This window comes from Agelaius tricolor, unplaced genomic scaffold (genome assembly GCF_023055355.1).
Source record: "Agelaius tricolor isolate 1412-34295 unplaced genomic scaffold, bAgeTri1.0.p SCAF_3, whole genome shotgun sequence".
NCBI classification, from domain to species: Eukaryota; Metazoa; Chordata; class Aves; order Passeriformes; family Icteridae; genus Agelaius; species Agelaius tricolor.
This window is the reverse complement of record NW_027269263.1, coordinates 17715625-17736353: the sequence shown is the minus strand read 5'-3', so window position 1 is coordinate 17736353 and position 20729 is coordinate 17715625. Positions and strand designations below refer to the sequence as shown.

The following is a 20729-nucleotide window of genomic DNA, read 5'->3' as shown; positions in this document are numbered from 1 at the left end:
TTTATAGCAAAATACATCAATGCAAGAGCTCAGGTTAAGGTCCTGTGTACCATAGACTGCAAAGAAGATTAAATCCTCTAAAAATGGGAAAAAATAGGGCAGAATAGGAAAATATTATTCACAGGCACGGAGACTGGCACCAAGAAAAAGCAGCAGGTACCAGACCCAACATGAAAAATAGCTGATACTCCTTCAGATGTGTCATGTGCCATGAGTCACTGTATCTTGAGGACCCCTGTTAAGAAGAAGCACCATACAGCTGCACTGTTGTGCTCTGTGTTGCACAGTTGCTCCTCCCTGCTGCTGGAGACAACTCCGTGCTGGATGGAGCTTCAGCCTGGCCACACGCTGCTGCTCTTACCCTTCCAGTAGAAAGTAGCATACACTTAATAACGCTGAGGACGTACATTTGCAACATGTGAGACAGGCAAAATGGAAGAGGGGAAAAGTTTTTTTCAGGGAGAATTGAGCAAGAGGCTGTTCAGTGTCACCCAAGAAATCAGTGTCACAGCTGGGAGCTGAATTAAGGTCTGGAGTCCCCTTCAGTGTCTGAGTTACAGCATAATGCTTTCCCCTCCATTAGCCACCAAAAATCTGTGAAGCAAAAGCAGAATTAATGGCACTGAGTTGTCAGCTTCAGAAGTGTCTGTTTTTCCATGGAAACCTCTTCTCAGCAACAGCCAAGCTTCTCATCATGAGGGAGCTGTCAGGCAGCTGTTCTGTGCAAAATGCTGTAGCTGCAGCTGCTTTCTGGAGAAGTCTCAACCCACAGCCAGGCAGCACACAGCCCCATTTCCAGCAATCCAGCTGTAATTCTGCCTGCCTGGTAATTTTTCACAGTGGTCATGCCAGAATCATAGCCTTGTTTTCTCTTGTCTGGCTGTTAGTGATGATGTATGAAGAAGTAAGAAAGACAGCTTAATTTTCATAAGCTAACTTGTGCCTGGAGTAACAGAGAGTGAGAGGAGTGCACTTAATCATAACTGCAGGACCAGAACAGAAAATGATAGAGCTTTTGCTGTTAGTTGTGGTATTTTATTATAATAACTCTTAGGAAGAAGAAACCAGCAGCTCAGAATGCTGAAAGGTTCAAATCCATTACAGCAGGCACCGTGTTCTCATCTGCTGGAAGAATAGCTCACATAACTCCTTTATGCTTGCCTTTTCCAAAAGGCCGTGCTGGGAGGGAACTCTAGTCTATGCTGCCAAGAAAACCTGAATTCAGACTGATGTATGATCAGAGGTGAAGTGAAGCTGGTGATATTTCCTGCAGAACTGTGAGCACCTTGCAGGGGAGGCACAAAGGGTGGCAGAGGGACAGGCTGGTTGTGGTCAGAGAGCTGTTCAACATGCCTGCTCGACACCATGCATCCCTTCATCCAGTGCCTCATGTCTGTAACTTTGTGATGCACTTGGAAAAGTAAATAACTAAATGAAATAGCTGGTACTGGACAGATATTCTCACAATGACTCTTTAAAGAACAAAATTGCATTAAAACACTGAGTGAAAGCTTTTGAGTGAATTTTTAGTTGGTTGTAATTGGAAGGACACAACTTGGGATTTTTTTTGTTTGAACTTTGAGATACATGGAATAATGTAGTCTATAGAGTGTATATTATGCATCTGTATTATATGTAACATGAAGATGGTTGTACATTCTTAGATGCGATTTTTATATCTTCAGATCAAAATATTTAGGGAATGTCTTCCAGAAAATATTTCTGATTTTCTTTTTTTCTGTATTGATTCAGAATGAAAACCTTTTTGGAAACATTAATATTTGCTATGCAGCTGAAGTTCTATTTTCTAGATTACTTCTGCCTTAAATCAAGATCACAGAGACAATGTAAAGGGAAATAAAATATATTCTTTAGCAAGCTAGCAACACTATTCCAGCCTAGAGAAAATAGAAATATAACTAGAGAAGATGGAAAGCATATCTCCATAATTTTCTCCAAGGTGACTTGGGAGACAAGCTATCACATCTGCCTAATAGGCTTTTATGCACCAGTAAGAGTTACAACAGCCTGACAAGTTGCATAATGCTCTACCCTAGGACAGTGTGTGAACGTGTGCACATTCCCAGGCCATTGCAAGAGCAAAGCAGAGCATGTTAGCTCATACATTTTACTGTGTGCTTGTGACAAACTAAGAGCGCATGTACAGCAGTTTTTCCAGCTCAGTTGATACACAGTAAGTCACATTATCTGATCCATGTATCTGAGCCTTAAAGCTTACATGATGTTCATTTCTGCCTTCATCTGTGTCCCATATGAAACCTCAAGGAATACTGGTGAAAGTGAGGTTTTTTTCTGCTGTCATCAAAAATAAAGGGAAAATACAGAAAGAAATTATACAACTACAGTAAATACATGCCAACATAATTTCCTTAACCTTTTTTAGTTTATCTTGGCATGAGAAATAATAATTGACAAAAAAGTATTTCAGGGGTAAGTTACTGGAACTGAGATTTTGGACTGGTACGTGGGAAATGAAAACCATTGACAAGCATTAAGGTTTGTTCATTTTTCCTTATCCATTGGTTTAAAAGCTGAAGTCTGTAGCATGTTGGGAAATCCATGAGGCTAAAATAATGAAAGCAGATTGATGCTCTGTGGTAAAGAAGTTTGGTATCTGCCTCTTGCAAATGGAATTCTGACATTTCTTTTGATGGTAGCTGTACTATCCTGAGAAGGATCTCTGGACTGCTGAGTTGTGAAATGTGCTATTAGATTATGGGCAGGGTCAGTCTCTTCCTACCAACTATGCCAACCCATTCCAGCCCAGCTACACCTGCATTTTCTATTGGTTTGGTTTTTTTTATTTCTCCTCATCCCTTATTAGCCAATGTTTCTTATCTTGATTTATTCTACTTCAGCTGTAAGGGAGTGGCTATAAACAGGCAGACTTCCAGCTGGGAGTCAACAAGTGTTGGTTTAAATTGTGTCCTTCAGCCTCTTTTTGCCTTAGGCTCCTTTCAGCCAGTTGAGATCCCTTTCATATTTCCTCACAGTATATGGCTTGTGAGTGATGTGCTCTCCAGTGTGTCCCATGTGTGTCACAGGTTGAGAGATGCTGTCATTTATCTGTATGAACAGAGCTGCTTAGGATGTGTTTGCCTCTGGCTTGTAATTTCCTTCACTTGCTTGTGCATTGCACTCTGTTAGTATTACCAGTTTTCAGTAGCACCAATGGGTTTGATATGATCCTTTTGCTCTCTCCCAGCTTTTCCACCTTCTTAAAAATTTATTTATGGGATCTAACATGAAAAAAATTGTATATACTGTATAATAAATATGTAAGGGAATAGGAGATGCATCACTGGAAAATAAGGTGAGGAGTGTCATGTTGTCATTAGGATAGAGTAGGATGATGCTAGAGTGGTGTGGAGTGGATTTGTTAATCTCTCAAAGTTATTTTTAGATTAATTTCCATTCACTCCTTGAAAAATTTCCTAGTTTTCTGGCTTGGTTTTTTAATTTGCATTGGCCAATCACTGCTGCTTACACTCTTTGAAACAGCATTCAAGACACATTGAGGTTACTGACATTCCACTGAATTGCAGATACCACAGAAGAGTGTATTGCAATCACCTTTCAAGCCAATTATAAAATTGAGTTAATCATATCTGTCTTTGTGTCTTATTCTCAGCCCAACCTTTGTATTGGACCATACTGAAATAGCTGTGGTTTTATGTAAGCAACATACAATGGTCATTTCAGGCTTGCAGTGCACTGCTGTGACAATACACAAAATTTTACAAGCATAGCTGGGATTTGAAAACGAGCCTTCAAAGCATGATGCTTAATTGCTTTCTCAAAAGATTGCAAAATAATTTCCAGTACTAGTCTCAGTGCCCTCACTGAGCATGTCCTTTCAAAGCACCATTCCTTTTACTTTCTCTGACTAGATCCAAATGCAGTTCTCCCCTTCCCTCCAACCTCCATTACCACAGCATCCTTTCAATCACTTCTCTTATTTACATTTTATACACCACATTTTAGGATACATAATTAAGTCCTTATCTATACAAACATTCATTTCTCGGTTGATTTTTAAGCAGTGCAAACCTTCTAGACACATTTGATTTAAAATACATTTTACTCTAGCTGAAGCCAGCTGCTAATCAATGCAAGATAAACTGAAATAAAACTGAAGTCATAATTTCTATGCAGCATTCTACACAGGCTCACCCAAATGACTTCTAAATTACTCTCTTAAATTAAAACAGTGCAACTTTCTTATGTAGGTAAACTTTTCAAATCCAGTATTTTTTGAAGCAAAAGGGAGGGATGTGTTACTCTTTTTTTCTCAGTCACTCTTTGTGACATTGAGCCTTGCTCTTCAATTATGTTTTCTCCATCAGAGTATGAACAGATCTTCATATTAGATGATCATTTTACCAACACTTAATTCTCACTAGGAGGATTCTCCATCATTGTATTCCAAAATCAAGCGGCATTCAGATTTGTCTGGATGACATATTTCTGTCAGCGTGACAAAGGTTCCCACAGTGTTTAATTACTCAGGCTAGCCAGGGAAGAAATGAGCCATGCTGAATTTGCTGTTCCACGCCTGCTTGTCTGTTACATAAGCTGGCTTCTTCTGAAGGCATGGAAGGAAGGCAGCACCCCATCTTCTGCCTTCTTCCACTGGTTGTCCCTCTCCAGATTTCCTGTGTTTTTTCCATTTATTGACTGTCTTATATCTTATGATATTCTTGCAATTTGCTCATTTTCCAGGGCAGCAAGTTCTTGGCTTGGTGGAGAACCAGAGTGATTGGTATTTGGGCAATCTCTGGAAGAACCATCGGCCCTGGCCAGCGCTTGGGAGAGGCTACAACACAGGTAGGACCTGAGGGTTTGCTTTGAATTAACACCTGCAGTCAGTCTCCTGGTATAGAGAGTATGAGATGTGGTAACTGGCTCCTCCCTTCCTAAGCTACAGCTAAATTTATCTTTCTGAAAAGGAAAAATGATGCAATGTAATGCATTTTGGAATTTCTGGTCTTCTCTAAATGGTGTTAGAAAAGATTGTGTGACATTCTTGGGGAGGAACAGAGCTTTTCAGCAATCTGACAGGTCCTCAGCACATCTCCTACAAGATTTCTGTCCACAATGACTTGTGACTTGTATATAGGCCCAGCAAGAGGGAATGAATAGGAGTTGATAGTTTTCTGTAGAGAAATAAATGGTATCACAAAATGTTAGCCAAATAAAGATAATAACCCCTGCAGGACACCAACCGGGTCATAATTGCCTTATAAAATGCAAGCTACTGGCCATCAGTGTCTGCTGCCATGAGAAAGGAATAAAGGCACTAGATCAGAGAATTTATTAGCTTACAAGAGACAGGTCTTCCCACTGATTTGTGTTTGGTATGTGAGAAAACATACCAGGTGCATACAGAACACACACATACACCTAAATCATTTCATTGCAGGCCTTTAAATGCTGATGCAGTGAGTTCGGTTCTCTCTCTCTTTGTAATAAAAGGGCAGAACAGATGGTGAAGCCTCCATTTGGAACAGATGAGTCCATTTAAATATCCCTGAACTATCAGGAAATTACTCACCATAAAAGTGATTTTGCTTCACAGAAATAGATTGGATTAAATTAAACAGACTAACTAGAAAAAGGATTGAACAAGTTGTGTGGTTGGGTCATCTGTATTTCTATATTCCTATGTATATATGTGGGAATCCCACTAGTTTTTGTGAATTCATAGTTTAGCCTCTGCAGAGCATCTCTGTTCTCTGGAAATGTTCAGAAGAATAGCCTAACAGAACACAGATTAGTGTGGAAACAAGATCTTGGCATAATAGGTTTGTTTCCTAACTCTTCTTTGCCAGAATTGCAAATAGAAAGGCTAGGTCTGCCCATCCCTGTTCCCCAGCCCCCTCAAAGCATTAGACAGAGATAAGTTTCATGGATTTTTTTCTGAAATTTGAAAGCTTGTGTTATACACAGTTCAACTTGTTGGTGTCAATTCAGTTCACTGTTACACCACAAAGCAGTATCTTTTGTTCTACTGAGAAATGACCACCTTCTTTCTGCTGTATTCTGCTACCTTCTTTCTGCTGTATTTTTGCCTTTTCCTTTCTGCCATTTTAATGCTGGCAGAGAGAATCTGGCACAACCACATAAGATCAGAATAATGTAGTACTGTATGGTGGGTAGTATAAAATATATATATTTATTTCTAAAATGTTAACATTAAAAAAAAATCTGTAAGGCTTTAACTTATGTTGTCTTAACTTACTTGTCCAAATGGTTTCTAGGAATACCAAATGTCAGTATATCACATAAACCTAACACTGAAAGCAAAAATAATCAAATATCTGCGGTCCTTCACATACACTGCATGTGTTTATTCTTCTATTAATACATACCTATCAAGCCATGCAAAATCCCATAATCCTGCACTCCTGCACAAGATTTTATTTTTCTCACAATTTCTTTCTTCATACAACTTACCTTGTACTTATAAAAACTCTTTTTTTAGAAAGAAAACCAGAAGGTAGATAATGTATGGAAGATTGACAAGTGATCATAAGAAGTGGGATGTTGTTTTTTCAAGGATGTGGAACAAGAGGTCACTGAGTGAAACAGTGCAACCTCTGAGAAGTAGGAAACGAGGTTATTGACAGAATCAGCACCCTTTAATATAAATTCCTTGATTGAATTAATTGTTTGCCTCAGTAATCTAGCAGAGACTGGAGGTATACATTTCTCAGGGAAGATGAGACTGGGTCTTGTGTAATGGGTTCAGTAAATAAAAATAATTGACACTGAACGCAACGGTATGGCTAAGGAGGATTCAGAAAACTAAAGCAGGGGGACTCTGAAAAGAGGGGCAGTATCTCTAAGCAAAACACTCATGAAAGGCAGCGGTCCAGGAGGGGGAAGGCATGGAAATTAGTGCCTAGAGCTGTACTTAGGAACTCCAAAAGGGACCCCAAACCTCTGAAACTTTAATGAGCTAAACAGAGCTGGATCATGGGGAGGCTCTCAGACAGACTTTGCTCTTGCTCTTGGGAGAGTATTTAATACAGACCTAGGATACAATCCTAAGGAAAGAGATTTTTATGTGAGCCTCTTCAGCCAGACCTAACCCTGGCAGATTTGATTTTGAAGCACCTCTCAAAGTCAAAAGTGTTCTACTGCTCCTAACAGTTTCTGAAGATAATTTCTCTTTCACTCTTATCTTTCTATGCCTGAGCCTCTCTGGACAACATATAGGTTGGGAGAGTCCCAGAAGGCAGGTGTATTAAAGGCAAGGATGTGTTTGTTCCTTCTTCGCTGGTTCTTTAAACCCAGTAAGCATTTGCACTCCTCTCTTCCTTGTATGCCCAGGACAGATCTCCTGACAGCCAGTACGGATTTTCAAGGAAAGATTTTATTTGGTTGTTTTTCATTCTTCCTCATTTGCACAGGCAGATAATCCAAGTCATACTTTAGTCGATGATAATATAATTGTTGAAAAACCAGACCAAACCCAAAGTCAGATGATTTAATTAGTGTTTAAGGTTTTCTTAGTTAGAACCATTCTTTATTTGTGATAACATTCTCTTCCTCAAGCATTTTAAACACAATTCCTTCTGTACCACAAAGGTTTCCAAGTTTTGTTCTGTACTCTACTGGCAAACACTCGGTAAGCTGCTTAATCAAATGCCCTTTTTATGTATCATCCACTCCATGCTGATTGTCTGCGCTGAGTTAACTCTTCCAGATTCCTCATACACTAATTCAAGCACAATTTCTTGCTATGTAACTATATTATCTTTCACTGACTAAACTGTGCTTTTGAAAGTATTGCTACACTATGATTTTTCTTTGTACAGATGTTAAACTTACAGCGTCAGAGTTGCACTGTATAGTTTGATGTTCATTTTGGGAGTAACAGTCATCTTAGTCCTCAGAAAAGTACCTTTTAAAAGAAATTCTAAACATAAAAGCTTTTAGTATTTTTTTTAGTACCTTTTGTCTGTCTAATACTTTCCATCATGGTGGAGAATAGCTTTTAAAAGCAGTCTCTGGTGACTGTTAAGGCTTCTGACCACTTCTTCAGGGGGGTGATTCACCCCTGGCTTCTCTGGCTTTAGTGCAGCAGAGCCAACTTCCATCAGCTGAGAATGGACCCCATGCCTGCCAAATGGAGCTTTGGGATAAATCTATAATTTGGGCGTTGGGGGTAATTTTAAAAAACTTTGTCCCTGGGGATTTCAGACTCCTAGACTACAGAAGCCCATACTGAAGATTTGAGGCTCAACTGAAATGCACTGCCACTGTGGAACCACCAGAAACTATAAGGAGGTGTCTCAACAGCTTGAGCTGAGAATTCATACTCCCACACTGGGAAATGTGACATTACCAGATTTGTGGATTGGGAACAGAAGGGAATGGCTAGCACCTAACAATTACTAGGCTACATGTGTACTGTGCCTTATTACTCCTGTGTTTGTAATGACTGGAAGAGTGCTAGAATTAGTCTCTCTCCTTTATTGTTTCCCTGAAGAAAAGGACCTGTGGAAGTGGAATTGGAAATTGAAAGCACGTGTTACGTCATTTTTGCATTATGTTTAACAAATTTGAATGATGAAAGACAAGCATAGAACAGACTGTTTATATGAAATAAGCCTGGATCACATCCTGTGCTCCTTCATGTTGAAGCTGTGCATCTTCAGTGCAGAAAACAAATGACTGGTGAAGCAGTGCAGAGTGGGCTGTTGGTAGTCATGGCACTGCCTGTGGTCCTGCTCCAGAAACCTGGTAACAGCTTTCCACCGAGCTCCACAGGCTTCTGCTCATGGCATTGTAGTAATTGTAGTCAAGTATGTTGGCTGCTTGAGAGAGGAGGATGTTGTCAAATTGTCTCAGTGAATGAAGAAGTCAGAAAAGTCATGGTTTATAGAACGTTTTAAACCCACCATGGTGGCCTGACCAAGCTTAGCCATGCCCCCTCTAAAGCCATTGCAGTATTCCTGTCTGCCATTAATTCGAACATAAGTGATGTTTGGTAATAGAAGACCTGTCATTAGGGTTGGGTCAAAGTACCTTCGGAGCCTTTGCAAACAGATGAAAAATTTATTTTAATGATTAAAAAACCAATGTCCAACACTCATGACAAGTCAAAAAGCAGCACTTTCTTCATCTGCTTAGGTTCACACTGTGCCAGTTTTTTGGATTAGATTTTTCTTCCTTTAAGGCACCGTGAGTTTACTCAGTAAATACTGTTCTCAGTGCAAAGCATGGTGATACATATGAGCCTTATACATGTAAAGGTGCCTTTGAAGTACAAATACTGTGCACATTGTCCAGGTAGCAGTTTAGGAATGCCAGCCTCTCGTTGCTTTCAGTCTCAACAGGAAGTATTAGTCTGTTAGTCTGTTTGTGTCAAAGGTGGGAAGCTAAAGCAATAATTCTGCTTTTTGATGACCCCATGCCTATCTTTGTTGTCTATAATCTGTAGCTTGCACTTAAAAATAAGCTATCTTAAAGCTGACTATCCTCAAAGAATAGCTTCATTTCAGGTCTTTCTCATGCACTTTCTAAAGCATGTGATGTACTGAGAACTTGTTTACAGCATGCTTGACATTTCTGAAATGAGGGTCAATATGTCTTTGATGTTGAAAATGAGGTCTCTAGTTTGAGAGGCCTATCCATGTAGTAAAAGCATTACTGTGGCTGACTTAGTCTACTGTTCATGGCATTCTCTCAGATACCTCCTCTACTCCTTAGCAATTTCATGTCTCAGCCCCTGCAAAAACTGTTTTTAAAAAACACCACCAGACTTGCTTTGAAACACTGAAAACATTTATCTTGTAGGAAACCTGTGATTAAAAAAGATGGTGTTTAGACAGTCTATACCAGATTCTAGTTGTATTGGAGTAAATAAAATTTATTTCTTTTTAGTTGATTAAATGTCTTCGTTTTGGGAGTTTTATTGATCTGACCAGAGTCCATACTGTAAAGTTCTCCATACATAAATCAGGCATTTAGAGGTAGCATTCCAATGTAATGATTTAAAAAATCATTTTGAAGTGTTTTATTTTTAGCTTGATCAAGGCAGTTCTTTATGTGAACATACATACCTTGATCAGTAATTATGTTGTCCAGCAGTCTGAAGTGCCCTCTTTATTGTAGAGGGACAATGATTAGCAGGTTAAATTTGGATGAAAGACTTGCACATAAAAGCTTAGTAAAGGCATTGAGGTGTCTACACTGAGAACAAAACCTTCTATTATATGATGGGAGAAGCCCAGACAAATGCATAGTGATAGTAAAACCAGTACGTTTTCTTCTGAAGTGCAAGTTCACTTTCCAGGTTCTCATTGTGCTCATAAAAGTGATTGTGGAAAGACAGTTCCTTTTTGTAGAGACAGAGACAGCAGATTTAGCCACAGTCCTGAAACAAAGAAAAGAGGCATCACAGTTGGACTCCATCTTTGGACTCTTAATAGGGAGCTTGGTGCCTGTCACAGAAAGTAGCAGAGTGACTAAGATGTCTTTCTACCCCGTGTCAAAGTCATTCCCACTAATAGAGTGCCAACAAAACCAGTTGGATTTGGTCATAGTCGGATCCTCTTAGGGTCTCTTAGGTGCTAGGGCAACCTAGCATTTTGTGTTTGGGCAAACTAAGTTCAGGACAAACCTTTCCCCTTTAAAAAAATACCAAGAGACTTTAAAAGAGAAGAATCTGCAAATCTTGTGGACTACACACAAATCTCAGAAGAAGCAGCTCATTTCTTGCCTTTCCTCATTGTCTTGTCTTTATGTTCAGCTATGTCCTGGCTTTAATTGTTCATGCTGTAACTCCTCTGCCTTCCCTTCTGCACCAATCTTTGTCAAAGTGAGCTCAGGGGAGGACAGGGGTGCTGCAGTACACTCTATATGCAGATCTTCTCTATACAGTTGTACTCAAGAAAGTCACAGACAGTGAAGTTTTCCCCAAGTAGAATTGTTGAATTATAGGCAATTTAGATCAGAAAAGATCTCCCAAAGTCTTTTGGCCCTCTTCCCATTGAAAATCAGCTCAAGTTGCTCAGGGCCTTTTCCAGCTGAGTTTTAAGTGTCTTCATGGATACCTCTCAGAGCAGCCTGTTCCTGTATTCAGCCACTGTTTTTCTATTCAGTGAAAAATAAAAATAAAGATTCATATTTGTAATTAGATTTTCCTTTGCTGCAGTATGTGACTGTTATCTCTCATTCTGTCTCTGTGCATCTGTTAGAAAATTATTGCTCCATTAAGTAGTTTTAAAAGCAACAGGAGATCCCTCAGTCTTCTCTTCCCCAGGCTGAAGAAGGCCAGTTCTCCAGCTTATCCTTATGAGTGCCAGGCCTGTGACCTTTTGAGTTGCTCTCTGATGCATTTACTTCAGCGTATCAGGATATTTATTTGACTGAGGAATCCAAAACAGTGCTTCTCGTGTGGTCTTAAAAGTGCTGAGCCAAAAGTGGTATCACCTCCCATGACCTGAGGGCTAATCTAGCTCAACACATGGAATATTGCCCCAAGGTTGCACTGCTGGCTCGTGTTCAACTTGCTGTCCACCCAATCCCTTAGAACTTCTGGAAATCTCCTTTCTATCCACCTGTCCTCCAGCATGTACTCTCCATTCAGGAATAGTCCTTTTCAGGACTTTCTGTTGAATTTTAGGAGCTTTCTCATACCCACTTGTCCAGTCAAGGAACCTGTGTAGCTGCCCATCCCCAGGGAATTAGGCCACAGCCCACCATGTGGTGTCATGTGTTACATTGCCTAGGACACATTCTATTCCATTTCCAGATCATTATTCTGAATGTTTAACAGTATCAGGCTCAGTACCAACTCCTGTGGAATACCCCCTGTAACTGGCCACCATCTGGGTGTTTTATTGGTGAACACAACCCTCCAAGCTTGGCAGTCCAACTTTGCAATCTCCTTACCCAAACTGTACCGCAGGTTGGTTATATGAGCATGATAAACAGCTCCTTAAGCAAATCTCTCTATTTCTGTTGGGAACCTAATCCTTCTTTCTGTTACTAGAAAATAAGTGGTTGTGCAGGAAGGATTATGTTTCCTCGGCTTTTTTTTTTAATGCTATAGTTAATTTCCAGGCTTGTTCATTGTGTGCTGCTGCTTTCATTCCCCTAATCCATATCTCAGAATGTTCTATTCGTCCTGAATCTCACTCAGTCAATAAACTGCCCATTAAGGGGGGCGGGGGGAAGGCAGGGGGAAAGTATAAGGCAGATACTGTTAATATTAAAAGCCAGCCAAAATAATTAGCACCTGTGCAGGGTGCATTTTTCCTCTTCACATAGTCCCAAGTGGAAACCTTGTAAAATTGTTGGTATTTTGACCCCTATTGAATATGATGCCTTTGAGAGGATCAAAACCGAAAAGCCAAACATAATCTAAAGCAGTGGTCCCTGTTACCATTCACTTTTTGCTGCTTTCTGTGGAAGAATAGAACACAGATAAGTATCATAGATAAGGTCCAGATCTGATATAAATGCCTGACTCTTGCATTAAAGAGACTTAAGCTGATTTACGAGAGCTAAGGATTAAGAAACAGATTATGTTTTCTTTTAAAGGTGGGTGGTTCTTTGGTGGAGAGTCTAAGATAAATTACTTTTGGAAGATGTACTTGCTTTTAACGGTGTAAATAGCCAGCAAATTTCAACAAACCTCCTCAGTTTTTATCCATAAAAACCAGTTTTGTGTGATCCCTTTTTCCAAACATGCCTGCACACGGAGATTCAATGACTGAACCTCCTGCACAGTAACCCTGTACAGTCTGTATTGTTCTGTGATTCCTCTTCAGCACAGCTCACCCAAAGTCCAGTTCCTCTGGCTTTTTGTAGAGTTGTGACACTCACTCACTCACAGTTCTGTGTTTTGAGGCACTGACATGAAGAATTCTATGTTCAGGAAGAATTAAGAGATGCATGACAATCATCCCTACCCAGGATGGGTAATTGGATGAACTCCAGGTTTGTTATTGACAAAATACTTTGTGTGATCAGTGGATGTACAAATAGCGTAATTTCAAGTATGAGTCCAGGAGATGAATTTGTTTTGTATGGAATGGAGGCTTTTTACTCCTGTCACACCTGATGTCTACACTGCCAGGTAACTTAGCTGCTCAGTTCATTCTTCACTCTTGGCTCCCTGTTTATCCACAGGACACAGAAATTAGTTGGTACCCTGTCTTTCTCAGGAACCAAACTGTCTTTCATTAAAAAAAAAAATAAATTTAGTGTAATTTTTTCATTGTTCACTTCAGGAAGTATTTCTGGAAGGTAGCATGGATAGGACTACACTCTATTTGGCACCTCTTTCTAAGCCTCAAGTGTGGCCTCAGAAGATTAATATTTCACATGCCCTGATGACATTCTCCAGTGCACACAACACAGACCCTCTGTTCCTTGCTAAAAACACTCCAGTCTAGAAAACTGTGGCATGGCTCTCTCATCATGTCATCCACACTGAGAAATGCAAACAGGATAATCGTTCTGACAACTGAAGGAGCATAAACCAGACCTCAGAGACAAGTGCTGTGCAGGATGGATGTGGCCAGCAGGGCATGCTCATGAAAGAGCCAGGCCCTGAGCAGAGCATGCTCACCCCCAGTTGTACACACACAACCAGGGCTTTGGTGCTCTGGGTGCTAGGGATCATTTCTTGGACTGTATATATTTTAAAATGTAGATTTAGCTACTTGTCCAGGGCTAAGCTTCACAGGTCAAAGATGACCACTCAAAAATTTGCAAAATTCAGCAATAATACTGGAAACTTTCCCATGAAGTTTGGAAAAATGGCTCCAGGAGCTTATCTGGGACCAAGTCAAAGGATAATTTGATCCTAGGTTATTAATATTTGGAGGAGAAAATAACATTTCTTAATAGAGGGCTTGCCAATTTAGCAAAGGTTCAGCAAGATCAAATGACTGAAGGTTCAAAGAGATGTTCAAATTAGAATAAGGGAAGCACCCTGCATCAGGGTAATTACACATTGGAATAACTTATCAAAGTTTGTGGTAGACTATCCATTATTGTAAATGTTTCAATCAAGACTGAATTTTTTTTCTAGAAGTTATGCTCTAGTAGGCCCATAACTGATTTCGAAAAATCCTATGACCTCTGTTATACAAGAGTGAAAAATCATCCTTTCTGACTCTATCACCTAAATAAGTATTTAATCAGGAGGTTTTTTTTCTGTTGAAGCCACCTAAGCACACAGGCAAATGAAGCCACAGTTAATCTTGTGTGTAAGAATTTACTGCAGCTTTAGTATTGAAGAGAAGAAAAGTTCTTTAAAACTTGGTAAAAATTTTTGACATTCACACCCCTCCCCCCCAATATCACTTTTCATTTTAAATCTCACATTTCAAAATACTTTATAATAAGATGTGTACCTGGCCATCTTTTAGCTAGTGGCCACTTTTGGCATCTTCATGATGTATTTCAGACATGTGCAGAGATGTGTCAGCTGATCCTTGTGCATGACAGTGCTGTGAGATGTCCTTAAGACCGATCTCCACTTCATGTGGCCACTGCCATGGTGATACAGTGTATAATGGCTGAAACCTTCCTCCTCTCTCCCTTTGCAGGTTTGAGATTAGATTGTTTTCTCTGAGGTGTAAAAGTGCTCAGAAAAAACTTTCCCAGTCTTTAGCATTTTATGAGATTTTAATGATGTGCCTCTTACAGGGTTTTTCCCCTTCTTAGAAGCCATTTCCATAGTTTGCCAAATGAGAACTCCCTGGAATATTTCTTTTTTGCCTCTAAAATGTAATTTCTCTGTGCTATATATTCAAAGGGTCACAAAAAGAAGCCATGTAAGGAGCTTCTTCACAGATGGTTTTTGTCTCCAACAACCCTTAGCACAAGGTTCAGGATACAGGGTTTTGAGAAAGGTTACTATCCTTAATGTCTTCCTTGATGCCCAAACAGCAGCTGGGAATAACCCCTAGTTTCCATTTTTTACTTTTCTAATATTTTTGTTATTTCCCAGCCATGTTGTTTTCCATGTTAGGTGAATCTTTTCAGCAATTTGGGCTGCTAAGTGTGTGAATTTTTACTGCTTGGGATTTTATATGCTTGGGATCTGTGTGAGAGAAGGCCAATTTCTTCAGGTCTAGAGAAGATTTTTCTTTGCTGACCTCTGAAAGGCCTGTGGAATTGCTAGTTCTCCTCACAAGATTCTGGGAGATAAGAGGAGAGAGCATTACTGAACAGGATGGTCTCTAAGTAGCAGAGGTATTCCTCCATAGACCTGCAAAAAGTCTTATGGCTCATGTTTCCTCTCCTCCAGACCTTCTAGACTCTGGAATCAAGGAAATTCCTCTGTAGCAGCTTTGGGGCTTAAAGAAAGTTGGAGAAATTCCCCCAGAAGTGGAAGTAATTAAATAGAAGATAGAAAACATGTTTATCTTCTTCCAAATTGCTCAGGAAGAATAGCATCTAAGCAGTAAAGAATCAGAAAACTGGGACATTCTGAGCCACAGTGAGCAGCTCTATAATAAGAAGTTAGAACTATGCTTGAGTAAAACATTCATCTTAATTCTGCCTAAGGAAAAGTACCATAATTGGGAAGAAGAGAATAAAGAAAGTAAAAGTCTTCTATTTAATTAAATGGTCATCAGGAAGTGTAAACAAAATGTTTATAATGCTTCAGGAGGAACCAGCCTCCCAACAGAGTGACTGCACAACATTTCAAATTGCCCTCTATGACAACTTTCATTTTAATACATGTGCAGAGAAAACGAGGGCTATTGCATTCTGTCACCATGCCTGGAGGGATGCACACTTTCTTTCAAAACAGCTTCTCAGCCCTGTTCAGTTTTCTGAGAGAAAAGTTCCAATGTGGATCATCATTTATTCTCAATGAACACATTGCACATCCGTGCAAGTTTTTTATTAGTTTGAGTATTTTAGATTGTGAAAAGCTTTTTTGAGAAAAAAAGACTGGTGCATGAAATTCATAGTTAAATAATGTATCAGGAGGCTCCAGAAATGTGCTAGAATGACAGTCCTTTCAGTCACATCATGTTAAAAGCTATAGAAAAATATGGCTTTATTACAGTAATGATATGGCTGGTCAAATTATGAGCAACAGATAGTCCATAAACCAAGTGAGATAAATGCTGTGAATTTCATCCACACAAAGATGTACATTTTAAAACGTGTGCAGTGGCTTGTTTTGGAATTCTAACTTTAATTTAATGTTTTAATCCCTAACAGCCATATACTTAGGTTTTTCTGTTTGCTCTTGATACTGTGGGTGGAAAAGAGAGGCCACAGTCAGTGGTGTGGAGCTGTGGCTCAGTGGATTCCAAATGCAGTCCTTAACAAAACTGGTCATTGGAGCCCTGACCAGCAAAGGCATAGTCACATCCCTAACATTGCACACTGGGACAGTTTCCATTGACTTCAAGTACAATAAATCAGAATTAAAAGAAGTTGTAAGTATTTGCTAGAGTATTCAGCAATCAGCACTATCATGAAGCCTCTCCTAGGATAGCAGAGCTACACGGCTCTTCCACAGCACTTAAAATGGAGTTGAAATTTTTGGTGCCAAATCTCTTTCGCAAAACATGGTAGATTACTGCCCTAAATGTCTGGGTCAGATATTTATTACAAAATCTGCATAATATTATAAAGGCCTGTTTAAAGTGATTTCTTACAGACTCAGTTAGTTCATTATTTCTCTCAGACTCAGTGGTTTGGTTGGTGTTGGTGTGCTGCTTAGCTATAGCAAAATCCCAGTAATTTTTTAAAACTCACTATTGCTTTATGATATATTTTGAAGTGTGTATTACCTGTCTGTTTTGGATATTATGATGATATCTACTTGTTATTTGTCTAGCTGGTTCAGTGTTGCAGGCCTGATTTCAAGAAGAACTTTTAAAAACCTGACAGGGATAGATTCTGAGGTGCTACTCATATAAGATGGCATTGCCTCAAAGGCTCACAAAAGCATCCTGTTCCACCCAAAAGGAAAGGCAAGATCCTACAGAAAATTATTTCTTAGGAGCTACATTTTCTTCCCCCACAGCACTGAGTGTTTTTTTCAGGCACTTTAAAAGGCCCATTGTAATAAATTGATTGAGTTTGAAAGCTTGTCCAGTTTCACTATAACATCTCTAAGTGATTCTGTTTTGTCTAAAAATGTTGTTTATTACTTCCAGCTCTACTATATGTTCCTCTCTGAATTTCAGGAGGAGCTGTTGTCTTTGTTCCAGAAGCAAGAGGTGGGGATGCTTGGTAGTATTCCAAGGGAAATGGCTGATCTTTCTGTAGACTTTCAATATACTGTTCAGAAAAATGAAATAAAATATTTTGTTCTGGAGCAGATTAACAAAAGCAAACAAAAAAGAAGAACAAATTTGCTGACATGTCTTAAAGCATCTCTGGAAACCATTGCTTAATGAAAACATTGGAAGATTAAATCAAAAAATGGGAAAAGGATGGAAAAGGTGACTCCCAAAGTTTGGTTAGACCCAAAATAGAAAATTTATTTTCCTTTTCAGATCTTGTAATAATTTTCAATAAGATTTTTAATTTGTATCAATTTTGAGATTAAAATTATTTTCAAGTAAATTGAGCTTCAAAATGTACCAAAAAAAAATTTGCAGTGTTTTCCAACTGAAACATTTTAATCCAAATATGTTAATTCAGGTTTATTGTCTTGTTTTATTCAATTTATTCACCAATTTTTTTTTTGTGCTTAGGGGGAGTTTTTTTATTTTGGTTTTGGATCTGGGTTTTTGTGTGTCCTTAAATGACATTTTTGAGAAACTGCTTTCTTTGTTTGTTTGCTTTCTTGTTTGTTTGCCTGTTTGAGCAGTTCAGAATCTGTTAAATTTTGGTAGTTCAAGCAAAGTCTCATCAAGCAGCAGGAGAGAAATGCCATTCAAGTTATAACAAGACTAGGATGTTTTCCACAAATTTAGTAATAAAGCATTCTTTTTCTCCTAGATCTTTGAGATATTTACATCTCTGGATATGCCTGAACTATTTCCTCAGGACAAAGAAAATAGGGTGTTCTGTGGCTAATCATAATTTGTTTAATACTCATGAGATGTTTGGGGTGCCACTTCTCTCTTTTTCTTTGTTTGCTGCCAAGCTTTCCTTCTGTTTTTCTCAGGTAGGTTACGGCAGGAAGATGCTGTACTTCTCAAAAGATCAGAAATCCTGCTGCCTGGGGCTAGATGTTAATAAAATATTCCTTTCATTTCTTGTTTTTCCTCCAGTCTCTTCTTCCCCCAGCACAGCAGATGAGAGCGAGTCCCTTTCCCCTTATGTTCAGCTGTATGTCATCTTGAATTTAGTCTGAGATTTCACTCAATTTGACTCTGAGGGAAGCGGATCCTGAGGCAAATATTTTCCTTTCCTTATTTCAGACACTTTGCCTGCAAACTAATTGTGTAGATTGAAGTTAGTTCATTTGTTATGTTTGCTTTTGGCAACACAACAATATAGACAAGAACCTGAAGTTCACTGTTCTGAAAAAAATAATTTTTCCTCTGTGTGAACTGTTATAAAAGTTCCCAAAACACATGCTTTTGCTTTGCTTTTGCACTCAGTAACACTTAGTGAATAGTATTAAATTCTCCTCTTAGTAGAAATATCTTATTCTCACTAATACTAATGAGTAAATATTTAAACTTGCTATAAGTATTCTCTGGCAGCAGTAAATTAAAAACCTAAGTAGAAACTGTACAAAGGTGTTAAACTCAAGCCTGCAGGTGAATTAAAATAGAAATCACATTGAAATCAGTTTTGGTGGGGAAACAGTAAAACTTTGTGAATATTTTCAGTAGCCATTATTGCATTATAATTTAGTACATCCTTTCTCACATATATTCCAGTTTTTTCACTCCATCTGCCTCTTCTACTCTCAGCTGCTACCATGATAGCCCCTCAGGACAGCATAATCTTGTTAGCTGCAATGCCATAATCTGCTGCTAGGATAAGAGTGGAAGTCAAAAAAAAAAAGAGAATACTGCACATATTAAAATATTTCCCCTTTTCTTCCTCCTTCCTAAGACTGGAGGCTTAGAGAAATTAAGAAAAATCAGCCTATTGTCTATGAATTATAAAAACTATTCTATTACAGTTATCTAACCATTATTCTTTATTTTTTCTTAATAAAGAACCTTCTCAGTTGCATTTAACTGCAAAGCTGACAGTTCTTGCCAGCTGGAAAAAATCCTTTGCTGGAGAGGAGATCTCCCACCCAGTTTATTGCTGCAGCACAAGGAACCTGTTTCACACTGATGTAGAATTTCAGACAATGTATAATGGCTCTCTTAGAAGCTCATGCATGCACACTACATGCTCCAAAATAGGCTTTTCTTATGCTGGAGAGAAGACAAACACACTGGCATGAATTAACTGTAGCATGTTGTGACAATGCATCCCTTTAAAATCTAACAGCTGGAAGCAGAAAGGTTGACTGAAGATGAAAGGGGATCCCTCCAGCACAGGTTCCAGCATCCTTGGGAACCAGATGGACTAAATGGAAAACACAACTAAAATAGGCCACAAAATGCACCGCCAGGAGAGGTTTTCTTTTTATTCATAGCAGTGCCAGGTTTTACTAGAAAGAAACTTTCCATGTCATAGAAACTACATATAGGAAGCAACTGGAACCACCTATGTCCTCTCCCATCCAGAGCAGCACTTTTCCAGGTACATTTTCTAATCCTGGTGTAGGCTGATTTGGAAAGACTCGTGAAATAAAGTAGTTTGTCTGCCATTTTTAGTTTATTTCACTGCAGCGGTTTTAGGAGAGTTTTTCTTAAGCATTCAGACTACATTTCTTTTCTTTTTCTCATTACTTTTAGTTTTATCAACTTGGACTCCCTGAGGCAGCTTTTCCCTGTGCCTGCTTTTTGTCATTTTGTATTCTTCTGTGTAGCTGCTACGGTTCTCTACAGTTGCCATGATATTTTTTTGTAAGGCCTCTTGTTAAATGTCATTTGCAGGTGTCATTACTGTTCTGTTTACTTCCTCCCTCCACTAATGAAGATATGAAACAACACAGAACCCATCATTGATTTTACTAGGTGGTTTCTGTCAGCCTGCTGTTTATCAGTACTCCTTCTTTGTGGTCCTTCAATCTGCATTCATTCCCCATGACAGCACTCTTATCTGAGCCTTTCCCAATTCATGTTTCAAGCAGATTTTTCTAAGACGCTGTAGGAAAGGGTTTGCTGGTGTTTCAATCCAGCTTTATTGTTTCCGCTGTTCTCCCTTCTTGTACACTAGGAATTTTGGCCAGCCAAAAAGCAACTGAGGAATACAATGAATGTTGAGGTACCTTTCTTCCAACTTAAAATTTCCAGTTTGAGGATCCTGTTCTGTGCACACTTGGTGCCTCAATGGCGGGTCCTGTCAAGGTCTAGATTGTAACCAGCATTGATAATTTGTTCCTCGGAGAAGTTTCAAGGGTTGCAGTCAGGTGTGTCAGATAACTTTATGTTGTGTTTTAGCTGCTGAATCAGCACATGGGCAGGGTGGGCCTTGGCTGGCATGTGACATCATGGGTTCCCTTTATCTCTGCCCCGTGTTTCCCTTCAGGGGTGATCTTGCTGCTCCTCGATAAATTGCGGAAGATGAAGTGGGAGCAGATGTGGAGACTGACGGCGGAGCGGGAGCTGATGAGCATGCTGTCCACTTCATTGGCTGACCAGGTGAGTGGGACACTGCAGGACTGTGGCACAACCACTGAGCCA

At 39.3% G+C, this 20729-nt stretch overlaps 1 protein-coding gene across 2 annotated transcripts in view; it reads left to right on the top strand.

Annotated features, from left to right (window-relative positions):
* LARGE1 (LARGE xylosyl- and glucuronyltransferase 1) overlaps window positions 1-20729 on the top strand; it is a 271398-nt gene that overhangs the window by 204056 nt on the left and 46613 nt on the right. For both annotated transcript variants that reach the window (XM_071422738.1, XM_071422739.1), the window contains 2 exons: window positions 4744-4848; window positions 20575-20687. In XM_071422738.1, the coding sequence (XP_071278839.1) occupies window positions 4744-4848; window positions 20575-20687 (218 nt within the window). The remainder of the gene's footprint in view (window positions 1-4743; window positions 4849-20574; window positions 20688-20729) is intronic.